The sequence below is a fragment of the Siniperca chuatsi genome, linkage group LG3, assembly GCF_020085105.1.
Source record: "Siniperca chuatsi isolate FFG_IHB_CAS linkage group LG3, ASM2008510v1, whole genome shotgun sequence".
Lineage (NCBI taxonomy): Eukaryota > Metazoa > Chordata > Actinopteri > Centrarchiformes > Sinipercidae > Siniperca > Siniperca chuatsi.
This window is the reverse complement of record NC_058044.1, coordinates 28,379,573-28,393,271: the sequence shown is the minus strand read 5'-3', so window position 1 is coordinate 28,393,271 and position 13,699 is coordinate 28,379,573. Positions and strand designations below refer to the sequence as shown.

At 40.8% G+C, this 13,699-nt stretch overlaps 1 protein-coding gene and 2 pseudogenes across 3 annotated transcripts in view; all 3 read left to right on the top strand.

Moving 5' to 3' along the window:
- Positions 1-4,022, top strand: part of LOC122872438 (perforin-1-like) — a 34,555-nt gene extending 30,533 nt beyond the window's left edge. For 2 of the 3 annotated variants that reach the window (XM_044188690.1, XM_044188681.1), the window contains exons 2-3: positions 1,839-2,374; positions 2,582-4,022. In XM_044188690.1, the coding sequence (XP_044044625.1) occupies positions 1,839-2,374; positions 2,582-3,758 (1,713 nt within the window). In that variant the 3' untranslated portion in view covers positions 3,759-4,022. Of the gene's footprint in view, positions 1-1,484; positions 1,691-1,838; positions 2,375-2,581 lie in introns of those variants that run through there. The other variant, XM_044188670.1, reaches the window with a different exon arrangement.
- A 2,111-nt stretch (positions 4,023-6,133) lies between these two features.
- On the top strand, positions 6,134-8,574 carry LOC122873744 (annotated as a pseudogene).
- A 2,116-nt stretch (positions 8,575-10,690) lies between these two features.
- On the top strand, positions 10,691-13,126 carry LOC122873745 (annotated as a pseudogene).
- The last annotated feature ends 573 nt before the right edge of the window (positions 13,127-13,699 follow it).

Sequence of the window (13,699 nt, the reverse complement as noted above, 5' to 3'; positions counted from 1 at the left end):
GTCATCAGTGATAGAGGATCTGTGTTTGGATTTGTTGAACTTCATCACGCAGAATGTCTGTTCACATACATAGGTAGATCCACAGAGGACTAGAATCCTCTGAGCATGCCTCCTCAGGTGTGGAAAGGTCTCCTCTTTGAGGGAGCATTTACCTCTGTGAACAAGTCATTACCAGTGGTTGTCCCTTTCATTGACTGCATGGCTGCCAACTCCTCCGTGATTTGAAAGTCTGCAGTTATCCCACGTAAGAAGATGAGTAGCTGGGCGGTGTCACGTACATTGCAGCTCTCATCCAAAGCCAGATAAAAACAGTCAAAGTTGGCCGCTCTGTTCTTCAGCTGAAGCTCCAAGTTTCCAGCGATGTCCTCAACCCGCCTCTTTACAGTGAGAGTGACACGTTCTCAAATGCACCCTTCAGCGCAACAGAGTCCAATAAGCACTCCTTAATAAACTCTCTGTCAGAAAAGGCCTTACTTTTTCTGGTGATTTTGTGAGAAATTACATAACTTGTCCTGACGGCTGCATCTCTGGGGGTGTGAAGTTTCGTAAAAAGTCCTTGTTGGGTTTACAGTTTTGCTAGCAATGCATCAGACTCCCGCGCACGCTCTTCATCAGACAGATTTCTGTATTTATCCTCATGCTTGGTCGTGTAGTGGCGATTCAAATTATAATCCTTTAACACGGTGACCTGTGTACCACAGATTAAGCACACGGCTTTACCTTTAATTTCTGTAAAGAAATACTTGGCCGTCCATGTCTTGTTGAAAACACGGCATTCGTTATCAACTTTTCTTTTCTTAGCGTGAGCCGACATCTTGAGGGTAACCTGGCTAGCGTCACTTATCGCTGTTCACCTTCACTCACAGCTCACGCACGCTCCGAGATATTGAAATAAGTCCACACCGCAGACATGTTGGCTCTTATCCAGATAACCGTGTGCTGGCTGCGCTTTTTAATTGCGTCATTACAATTGTGTTTTGGCCGTGTTGTTTCGGTGATTTAGGTATTTCGGCCGAAAATTTTCAGTGGCCAAATTTCAGTGCATCCCTATAATTTATGATTGGCCTCACTCAGGCCGGACAGGGACGTACAAAGAGCCGGATATGGCCTGCGGGCCGTAGTTTGCCCAGGTCTGCGCTAGAGGAAAAGTCAGAGGATCATCAAAGTCACAAGGATTTATCATCTGTGGGCAAAAATTTCATGGCAATTATTTGAATATTTGTTGAGATATTTCAACATTGACCAAACAACTAACATAGTTACTGAGAGACATTGCCATCCCTAGAGTCTACCCCTAGAATGGCAAAAAATCCACCCAACATGTTGTTAATATTTTACATTTTTACATTTATAATTCAGATGCGATAATTGTACGTTTTCCACTGTCCTTCTCTAGCTATAGCTTAATTAATTTTTATATTCACTTGCTGTATTAGGTTAAGATGTTACCACAAACCTCCAGTTTCCACATGTGGTTATTAAAGTTTAATTTAGTCTCCTATCTTAATAGGGTGTGAAGGAAGTACAAATGTCACCCATTTTTACAGCAGGTATAAAAAACTGCTGAAATGCAGATGCATAAAAATAACCTGAAAAAATCACAGAGGCAGAGACTCCACCTCCACATCAATACTATAAGATTGGTCAGATATTGTAAGCTGCCAAACAGAGCTTGCTGTCAACAGTCACGGTAAGACCCCTGAGTATTCGATCGGAAAATAATAGTTTGAGTTGAGTAATCTTTCACATCAAATTCTTCCTATTCAGTAGTTAGCATTGTTTAACTGATTGTGTCCATGCCATTGTATCTTCTCTTCTTATTTAACCCTTTCATACAGATGGCAAGGCTGTGGCATCTCATGCTCCTGTGCTGGGCATGGAGTCCTCTGTGTCTGCCATCCAGTGTAAGCTTTATTGGTACACCACAGCAGTGTGAAAAGGCTCACTTTGTCCCTGGTTACAATCTGGGTGGAGAAGGCTTTGACATCGTCACGATGGAGCGGAAAGGTGCCTATGTCATCGACACTGAAACATGGAAGCTTGGCAATGGCACTTGCAGGCTATACAGAAACAGCTACATGAATGGAGAGAGCCAGAAGGTCCCAGTTGCTGTGGTGGACTGGAGAAGCCTCCCCCAGTGCAGTTTAAAGGTCTCCAGTATGGTCTATAATTCTGTCGAAACTCTTGTCAATGATTCCACGTCATCTGTGTCCAATGACTGGAAAATTGGCCTTGAAATACCTGTAGACCCTTCTGTCACTGTTGGGGTTGGCTTTGGAGGTTCACACTCCAAAGAATCTACCTTTGCCATGCAAAAGTCCAAACAAGACCACTACACCTTCCTTAGCCATTCTGTCTTCTGTAGCTTCTACCGGTGAGTATGTGGACAGATGTTTGTCTTTGCGTCATTAACTCTGAATTTATTTGGTCAGTTCACTGAGAAATGCTTTGTTTTAGTGTTCTGTATAGTTGGCAATAGTGACAGCAATTTGCTTTAAACAAATAACATAAACAGTGACATGTGAATAAAATGGGACTGTGATAGACTGTAACTAATCTATGTACTTCCTGTGCTTCACAGCTACAGACTGGCAACAAAACCTCCCTTGAGTCATGAATTTGAATCAGCCGTGAACGCCCTTCCTTCATATTCACGTAAAACAGAGATATTATATCGCAATCTGATCGACACATATGGTACACATTACATCATACAAGTGTCTCTGGGAGGGGAGCTAAAGGCCATCACTTCTGTCAGGACCTGTGAGGCAACCATGAATGGACTGTCAGCCACAGACGTCAGTGACTGTTTGTCAGTTGAGGCCTCGGCTAGCTTTGCAAGTAGTGCCAGCATTAAGGCCATGTACGAACACTGTCAGGCAAAGAAGAAGAAGTTAGACTCTAAACAAAGTTTCAGTAGCACATTTAATGAGCGCATCACAGAGATCATTGGCGGAAACATTGACGGAGCTGATGTCCTCTTTGAAGGCCAGTCAAACCCCTCTGTCTATAACAACTGGCTTAACTCACTGAAAAACACCCCTGATGTGGTCCGATACAACATCAAGCCCCTGCACACCATACTGCCCATTGGACATCCTGCCAGCGCCGGACTGAAGCAAGAGGTGGAGATGTACATCAAGAAAAATGCAGTGTTGAAGAAATGCTCAGAAACCTGTAAGATTGGGGACAGATCCAGCAAAAGGGATCCTTGTGCTTGTGTTTGCAACAGCAATCAGAATATCAAGTCAAACTGCTGTCCTGCTGGGAAAGGTCTTGCAACATTAAAGGTCTTCAAGCTCTATGCAGAGGGTCTGTATGGTGATAAGTGGACTCAGACAGATGGTTCAGTGGAGGTTAGATACGGTCATCAGAATAAGCGCACTGTCATCATAGGTGACAATGACAATCCTAAATGGCCAGAGACATTTGAATTTGGACCCATAACCATCAACATGAAAGACAAACTAACATTCAGTATTTATGATGAGGATTCTTACTGGAACAGTGATCAGCTTGGCGAGTGTTCATTTGATCTGCATAGAGGGCAGGTGAGCGACTCCTGCATGTTAAATCATGGTACCTTCTTCTTCTCCTACATAGTAGAGTGCGCAGAAAGTCTTAGTGGTGACCAATGTCAAGAATACACACCGTCCCCCATGAGTCCCTCTCTGGCCAAGGTCTTCCACACCAGAAATGGGGTCCTTCTTGGAGAGATGGGGAAGAAGCTACCTCAGCCAGTCAGTCAGTCAGGATGAGGTCAGCTGTTGATGTGAGATGGGGTGATGAGAGCATAGATTTGATTTTATGATGGTCTTGTAGTTAATTGCATATTTTACACTGATACTCTCCCTATCTTCCTTTGTTTGACTTTTGTTTGCAAAAATAGTTATATCTGTTCTCAATTTCTCAAATGTAATCCAAATATGTGTTTGTGAGAAATGATGTTTGATAATCCACCTTTTCATCTGCTTCTTTTGTGTTAGTTACAATATCTGCCAATAAAGCATCAACAAAGACAATACAGGTGTCTGTCTGATTTTATTTATTAAAAGATACTGTGTAATTTTGTGGTTTGCGTGTAACGCTGAAATGTACTGTATATTCATGAACCATAAATAACCATAACCATATATGAACCAATTAAACTAATTTAGTTAAATAATAACTTTTATCCCATATATCATACATGCTATTGAGTTTAATTTTACTACTTTCTTTGGAACTTTTTCACTGTACTACTTTGCAGCTACAATTTAAAATGTGATTGCCTTCCCTTCTGTAGGCTGAGGTGTAGAGGGGAGGGATTCATGCTGAAAGAAGACACAGATATAAGTGTAAATTAGTTACTTGAAATGTATTCATGCTCACTGATAGCTCTCGTATTAAAAAATTTAACTTCCAGCTGATCACTAAACAAGTATAATTTCAAATGACCTTTCCTTTAATCACAACATGTAGGATACAGGCCAAATATTGTTTCCTGGGGTCACGCATATAGGATTTTTCCTCCCACCAATCATTAAAGTTGTGAATGAAGGGACTAAAACTGATCCTAGTCAGCAGTGTATTGCAATGACAAAATATATTCTAACCAACACATTATCATGGTGATATTGGAAACCCAAAATAAAGGAAGAGAAACACATCTGAATAAAAGAGGGTGGGTAAAGTGAAAGTCAAAACAAGACAGAATAAAGAGTCAGTTATTTTTGAATGCGATTCACATCAAAGCTTCCCAATGCCTCCCATTGATAAATGTAAGTTAAAGCCTACGAAATGTCTTTCTACCCCAAAACTAATAAAATCACCTGTATGTAGCAAACAACTTGTGCATTTAGACATCTGTATCATTATGTCCCATAGCTAATTGTCTGAAGAGCAGACAGTAACGTTTGAGCTGCTGACTTTGAACAAGACAACACTAGGAGGCTGTGGCTTGTTGGTAGAGCGGGTCGTCCACCAATTGGAAGGTCGGTGGCTTGATCCCGGCTTCCCCCAGCCCACATGTCGAAGTGTCCTCGCGCAAGACACTGCTCCCGAGGGCTGTGCCTTCGGTGTGTGTGTGTGAATGCTTAGTTAGATTCTTTGTACTGATGAGCAGTTGGCACCTGCCATCAGAGTGTGAATGTGATATGTAGTGTGAAGTGCTTTGAGTAGTCGGAAAGACTAGAAAGGCGCTATGCAAGTACAGGCCATTTACCATTTAGGTTTCATGTGCTGGGGTTGGAGGAGGGGCAGTTTATTTGTTTGTGTGTGTGTCTCATCAAACTGGTCTTAAAAGCACTGTACACAGTAGCAGCATGCATTATGTGTGCACAGCGTGTTATCCGTGGGTTGACAGGCATAAAAAACCCTGTTGAAAGTATGAAGCTGTGCAGTGCTACAAGGAGTGTTAACTGTAAACATGCCATATTGCACACATATACTGTATACAGACAAACATGCATACACACATATACTTAAAATAGGAAACAACCTGTGTCATGAAATGCAATTAAAGTGTGTGTTGTATATAAACAAAAGACTGCATGTGTATGTCATGTCATCACTTGAAATGTGGTTGTGATAGGCAGTTATGACAGATCTCAGGTCATCAGACATCTAGGGAAGATGATTTTAGATTTAGAAAGATAGAAAGTTAGATTTGACATAAAGGTTTAGGTTTAAGATTTAAATTTGGCACTTACATTGCAATTTTTTGCAAAATGTATTGTATCTCCATAAAAACAATGTGCTTTTGTGACATTGTTTGCAGCTAATTTTGACAAAAATCTAGCTATTCATTTGAGCTGGACATCTTAACAATCAACGCTTCATGCAGTAATCACAACAATAATTTTTTACAGTTTTACATTTATAATTCAGATGCGATAATTGTACGTTTTCCACTGTCCTTCTCTAGCTATAGCTTAATTAATTTTTATATTCACTTGCTGTAACATGTTAAGATGTTAATGCAAACCTCCAGTTTCCACATGTGGTTATTAAAATTTCATTTAGTCTCCTATCTTAATAGGGTGTGAAGGAAGTACAAATGTCCCCCATTTTTACAGTAGGTATAAAAAACTGCTAAAATGCAGATGGGTAAAAATAATGTGTGAGAATCACACTCGAGACTCCACCTCCATGTCAATACTATAACATTGGTCAGATATTGTAAGCTGCCGAACAGAGCTTGCTGTCAACAGTCACGGTAAGACCCCTGAGTAATCGATCTGAAATGAATAGTTTGAGTTGAGTAATCTTTCACATCAAATTCTTCCTATACATTAGTTAGATTAGTGCCATCTAATTTATATTGAAATTTTACATTCAAAGTTTGCATTGTTTAACTGATTGTGTCCATGCCATTGTATCTTCTCTTCTTATTTAACCCTTTCATGCAGATGGCAAGGCTGTGGCATCTCATGCTCCTGTGCTGGGCATGGAGTCCTCTGTGTCTGCCATCCAGTGTAAGCTTTATTGGTACACCACAGCAGTGTGAAAAGGCTCACTTTGTCCCTGGTTACAATCTGGGTGGAGAAGGCTTTGACATCGTCACGATGGAGCGGAAAGGTGCCTATGTCATCGACACTGAAACATGGAAGCTTGGCAATGGCACTTGCAGGCTATACAGAAACAGCTACATGAATGGAGAGAGCCAGAAGGTCCCAGTTGCTGTGGTGGACTGGAGAATCCTCCCCAAGTGCAGTTTAAAGGTCTCCAGTATGGTCTATAATTCTGTCGAAACTCTTGTCAATGATTCCACGTCATCTGTGTCCAATGACTGGAAAATTGGCCTTGAAATACCTGTAGACCCTTCTGTCACTGTTGGGGTTGGCTTAGGAGGTTCACACTCCAAAGAATCTACCTTTGCCATGCAAAAGTCCAAACAAGACCACTACACCTTCCTTAGCCATTCTGTCTTCTGTAGCTTCTACCGGTGAGTATGTGGACAGATGTTTGTCTTTGCGTCATTAACTCTGAATTTATTTGGTCAGTTCACTGAGAAATGCTTTGTTTTACAGTGTTCTGTATAGTTGGCAATAGTGGCAGCAATTTGCTTTAAACAAATAACATAAACAGTGACGTGTGAATAAAATGGGACTGTGATAGACTGTAACTAATCTATGTACTTCCTGTGCTTCACAGCTACAGACTGGCAACAAAACCTCCCTTGAGTCATGAATTTGAATCAGCCGTGAACACCCTTCCTTCATATTCACGTAAAACAGAGATATTATATCGCAATCTGATCGACACATATGGTACACATTACATCATACAAGTGTCTCTGGGAGGGGAGCTAAAGGCCATCACTTCTGTCAGGACCTGTGAGGCAACCATGAATGGACTGTCAGCCACAGACGTCAGTGACTGTTTGTCAGTTGAGGCCTCGGCTAGCTTTGCAAGTAGTGCCAGCATTAAGGCCATGTACGAACACTGTCAGGCAAAGAAGAAGAAGTTAGGCTCTAGACAAAGTTTCAGTAGCACATTTAATGAGCGCAGCACAGAGATCATTGGCGGAAACATTGACGGAGCTGATGTCCTCTTTGAAGGCCAGTCAAACCCCTCTGTCTATAACAACTGGCTTAACTCACTGAAAAACACCCCTGATGTGGTCCGATACAACATCAAGCCCCTGCACACCATACTGCCCAATGGTCATCCTGCCAGCGCCGGACTGAAGCGAGAGGTGGAGATGTACATCAAGAAAAATGCAGTGTTGAAGAAATGCTCAGAAACCTGTAAGATTGGGCACAGATCCAGCAAAAGGGATCCTTGTGCTTGTGTTTGCAACAGCAATCAGAATATCAAGTCAAACTGCTGTCCTGCTGGGAAAGGTCTTGCAACATTAAAGGTCTTCAAGCTCTATGCAGAGGGTCTGTATGGTGATAAGTGGTCTCGGACAGATGGTTCAGTGGAGGTTAGATACGGTCATCAGAATAAGCGCACTGTCATCATAGGTAACAATGACAATCCTAAATGGCCAGAGACATTTGAATTTGGACCCATAACCATCAACATGAAAACCAACTAACATTCAGTATTTATGATGAGGATTCTTACTGGAACAGTGATCAGCTTGGCAAGTGTTCATTTGATCTGCATAGAGGGCAGGTGAGCGACTCCTGCATGTTAAATCATGGTACCTTCTTCTTCTCCTACATAGTAGAGTGCGCAGAAAGTCTTAGTGGTGACCAATGTCAAGAGTACACACCGTCCCCCATGAGTCCCTCTCTGGCCAAGGTCTTCCACACCAGAAATGGGGTCCTTCTTGGAGAGATGGGGAAGAAGCTTCCTCAGCCAGTCAGTCAGTCAGGATGAGGTCAGCTGTTGATGTGAGATGGGGTGATGAGAGCATAGATTTGATTTTATGATGGTCTTGTAGTTAATTGCATATTTTACACTGATACTCTCCCTATCTTCCTTTGTTTGACTTTTGTTTGCAAAAACAGTTATATCTGTTCTCAATTTCTCAAATGTAATCCAAATATGTGTTTGTGAGAAATGATGTTTGATAATCCACCTTTTCATCTGCTTCTTTTGTGTTAGTAACAATATCTGCCAATAAAGCATCAACAAAGACAATACAGGTGTCTGTCTGATTTTATTTATTAAAAAATACTGTGTAATTGTGTGGTTTGCGCGTAACGCTGAAATGTACTGTATATTCATGAACCATAAATAACCATAACCATATATGAACCAATTAAACTAATTTAGTTAACCATATATATATATATATATAATCCCATATATCATACATTCTATTGAGTTTAATTTTACTACTTTCTTTGGAACTTTTTCACTGTACTACTTTGCAGCTACAATTTAAAATGTGATTGCCTTCCCTTCTGTAGGCTGAGGTGTAGAGGGGAGGGATTCATGCTGAAAGAAGACACAGATATAAGTGTAAATTAGTTACTTGAAATGTATTCATGCTCACTGATAGCTCTCGTATTAAAAATGTAACTTCCAGCTGATCACTAAACAAGTATAATTTCAAATGACCTTTCCTTTAATCACAACATGTAGGATACAGGCCAAATATTGTTTCCTGGGGTCACGCATATAGGATTTTTCCTCCCACCAATCATTAAAGTTGTGAATGAAGGGACTAAAACTGATCCTAGTCAGCAGTGTATTGCAATGACAAAATATATTCTAACCAACACATTATCATGGTGATATTGGAAACCCAAAAAAAAGGAAGAGAAACCTCATCTGAATAAAAGAGGCTGGGTAAAGTGAAAGTCAAAACAAGACAGAATAAAGAGTCAGTTATTTTTGAATGCGATTCACATCAAAGCTTCCCAATGCCTCCCATTGATAAATGTAAGTTAAAGCCTACAAAATGTCTTTCTACCCCAAAACTAATAAAATCATGTATGTAGCAAACAACTTGTGCATTTAGACATCTGTATCATTATGTCCCATAGCTAATTGTCTGAAGAGCAGACAGTAACGTTTGAGCTGCTGACTTTGAACAAGACAACACTAGGAGGCTGTGGCTTGTTGGTAGAGCGGGTCGTCCACCAATTGGAAGGTCGGTGGCTTGATCCAGGCTTCCCCAGCCCACATGTCGAAGTGTCCTCGCGCAAGACACTGCTCCCGAGGGCTGTGCCTTCGGTGTGTGTGTGTGAATGCTTAGTTAGATTCTTTGTACTGATGAGCAGTTGGCACCTGCCATCAGAGTGTGAATGTGATATGTAGTGTGAAGTGCTTTGAGTAGTCGGAAAGACTAGAAAGGCGCTATGCAAGTACAGGCCATTTACCATTTAGGTTTCATGTGCTGGGGTTGGAGGAGGGGCAGTTTATTTGTTTGTGTGTGTGTCTCATCAAACTGGTCTTAAAAGCACTGTACACAGTAGCAGCATGCATTATGTGTGCACAGCGTGTTATCCGTGGGTTGACAGGCATAAAAAACCCTGTTGAAAGTATGAAGCTGTGCAGTGCTACAAGGAGTGTTAACTGTAAACATGCCATATTGCACACATATACTGTATACAGACAAACATGCATACACACATATACTTAAAATAGGAAACAACCTGTGTCATGAAATGCAATTAAAGTGTGTGTTGTATATAAACAAAAGACTGCATGTGTATGTCATGTCATCACTTGAAATGTGGTTGTGATAGGCAGTTATGACAGATCTCAGGTCATCAGACATCTAGGGAAGATGATTTTAGATTTAGAAAGATAGAAAGTTAGATTTGACATAAAGGTTTAGGTTTAAGATTTAAATTTGGCACTTACATTGCAATTTTTGCAAAATGTATTGTATCTCCATAAAAACAATGTGCTTTTGTGACATTGTTTGCAGCTAATTTTGACAAAAATCTAGCTATTCATTTGAGCTGGACATCTTAACAATCAACGCTTCATGCAGTAATCACAACAATAATTTTTTACAGTTTTACATTTATAATTCAGATGCGATAATTGTACGTTTTCCACTGTCCTTCTCTAGCTATAGCTTAATTAATTTTTATATTCACTTGCTGTAACATGTTAAGATGTTAATGCAAACCTCCAGTTTCCACATGTGGTTATTAAAATTTCATTTAGTCTCCTATCTTAATAGGGTGTGAAGGAAGTACAAATGTCCCCCATTTTTACAGTAGGTATAAAAAACTGCTAAAATGCAGATGGGTAAAAATAATGTGTGAGAATCACACTCGAGACTCCACCTCCATGTCAATACTATAACATTGGTCAGATATTGTAAGCTGCCGAACAGAGCTTGCTGTCAACAGTCACGGTAAGACCCCTGAGTAATCGATCTGAAATTAATAGTTTGAGTTGAGTAATCTTTCACATCAAATTCTTCCTATACATTAGTTAGATTAGTGCCATCTAATTTATATTGAAATTTTACATTCAAAGTTTGCATTGTTTAACTGATTGTGTCCATGCCATTGTATCTTCTCTTCTTATTTAACCCTTTCATGCAGATGGCAAGGCTGTGGCATCTCATGCTCCTGTGCTGGGCATGGAGTCCTCTGTGTCTGCCATCCAGTGTAAGCTTTATTGGTACACCACAGCAGTGTGAAAAGGCTCACTTTGTCCCTGGTTACAATCTGGGTGGAGAAGGCTTTGACATCGTCACGATGGAGCGGAAAGGTGCCTATGTCATCGACACTGAAACATGGAAGCTTGGCAATGGCACTTGCAGGCTATACAGAAACAGCTACATGAATGGAGAGAGCCAGAAGGTCCCAGTTGCTGTGGTGGACTGGAGAATCCTCCCCAAGTGCAGTTTAAAGGTCTCCAGTATGGTCTATAATTCTGTCGAAACTCTTGTCAATGATTCCACGTCATCTGTGTCCAATGACTGGAAAATTGGCCTTGAAATACCTGTAGACCCTTCTGTCACTGTTGGGGTTGGCTTAGGAGGTTCACACTCCAAAGAATCTACCTTTGCCATGCAAAAGTCCAAACAAGACCACTACACCTTCCTTAGCCATTCTGTCTTCTGTAGCTTCTACCGGTGAGTATGTGGACAGATGTTTGTCTTTGCGTCATTAACTCTGAATTTATTTGGTCAGTTCACTGAGAAATGCTTTGTTTTACAGTGTTCTGTATAGTTGGCAATAGTGGCAGCAATTTGCTTTAAACAAATAACATAAACAGTGACGTGTGAATAAAATGGGACTGTGATAGACTGTAACTAATCTATGTACTTCCTGTGCTTCACAGCTACAGACTGGCAACAAAACCTCCCTTGAGTCATGAATTTGAATCAGCCGTGAACGCCCTTCCTTCATATTCACGTAAAACAGAGATATTATATCGCAATCTGATCGACACATATGGTACACATTACATCATACAAGTGTCTCTGGGAGGGGAGCTAAAGGCCATCACTTCTGTCAGGACCTGTGAGGCAACCATGAATGGACTGTCAGCCACAGACGTCAGTGACTGTTTGTCAGTTGAGGCCTCGGCTAGCTTTGCAAGTAGTGCCAGCATTAAGGCCATGTACGAACACTGTCAGGCAAAGAAGAAGAAGTTAGGCTCTAGACAAAGTTTCAGTAGCACATTTAATGAGCGCAGCACAGAGATCATTAGGCGGAAACATTGACGGAGCTGATGTCCTCTTTGAAGGCCAGTCAAACCCCTCTGTCTATAACAACTGGCTTAACTCACTGAAAAACACCCCTGATGTGGTCCGATACAACATCAAGCCCCTGCACACCATACTGCCCAATGGTCATCCTGCCAGCGCCGGACTGAAGCGAGAGGTGGAGATGTACATCAAGAAAAATGCAGTGTTGAAGAAATGCTCAGAAACCTGTAAGATTGGGCACAGATCCAGCAAAAGGGATCCTTGTGCTTGTGTTTGCAACAGCAATCATAATATCAAGTCAAACTGCTGTCCTGCTGGGAAAGGTCTTGCAACATTAAAGGTCTTCAAGCTCTATGCAGAGGGTCTGTATGGTGATAAGTGGTCTCGGACAGATGGTTCAGTGGAGGTTAGATACGGTCATCAGAATAAGCGCACTGTCATCATAGGTGACAATGACAATCCTAAATGGCCAGAGACATTTGAATTTGGACCCATAACCATCAACATGAAAAACCAACTAACATTCAGTATTTATGATGAGGATTCTTACTGGAACAGTGATCAGCTTGGCGAGTGTTCATTTGATCTGCATAGAGGGCAGGTGAGCGACTCCTGCATGTTAAATCATGGTACCTTCTTCTTCTCCTACATAGTAGAGTGCGCAGAAAGTCTTAGTGGTGACCAATGTCAAGAATACACACCGTCCCCCATGAGTCCCTCTCTGGCCAAGGTCTTCCACACCAGAAATGGGGTCCTTCTTGGAGAGATGGGGAAGAAGCTTCCTCAGCCAGTCAGTCAGTCAGGATGAGGTCAGCTGTTGATGTGAGATGGGGTGATGAGAGCATAGATTTGATTTTATGATGGTCTTGTAGTTAATTGCATATTTTACACTGATACTCTCCCTATCTTCCTTTGTTTGACTTTTGTTTGCAAAAACAGTTATATCTGTTCTCAATTTCTCAAATGTAATGATGATGAAATGAAATGATGTTTGATAATCCACCTTTTCATCTGCTTCTTTTGTGTTAGTTACAATATCTGCCAATAAAGCATCAACAAAGACAATACAGGTGTCTGTCTGATTTTATTTATTAAAAAATACTGTGTAATTTTGTGGTTTGCGTGTAACGCTGAAATGTACTGTATATTCATGAACCATAAATAACCATAACCATATATATATATATATAAATCCCATATATCATACATTCTATTGAGTTTAATTTTACTACTTTCTTTGGAACTTTTTCACTGTACTACTTTGCAGCTACAATTTAAAATGTGATTGCCTTCCCTTCTGTAGGCTGAGGTGTAGAGGGGAGGGATTCATGCTGAAAGAAGACACAGATATAAGTGTAAATTAGTTACTTGAAATGTATTCATGCTCACTGATAGCTCTCGTATTAAAAAATGTAACTTCCAGCTGATCACTAAACAAGTATAATTTCAAATGACCTTTCCTTTAATCACAACATGTAGGATACAGGCCAAATATTGTTTCCTGGGGTCACGCATATAGGATTTTTCCTCCCACCAATCATTAAAGTTGTGAATGAAGGGACTAAAACTGATCCTAGACAGCAGTGTATTGCAATGACAAAATATATTCTAACTAACACATTATCATGGTGATATTGT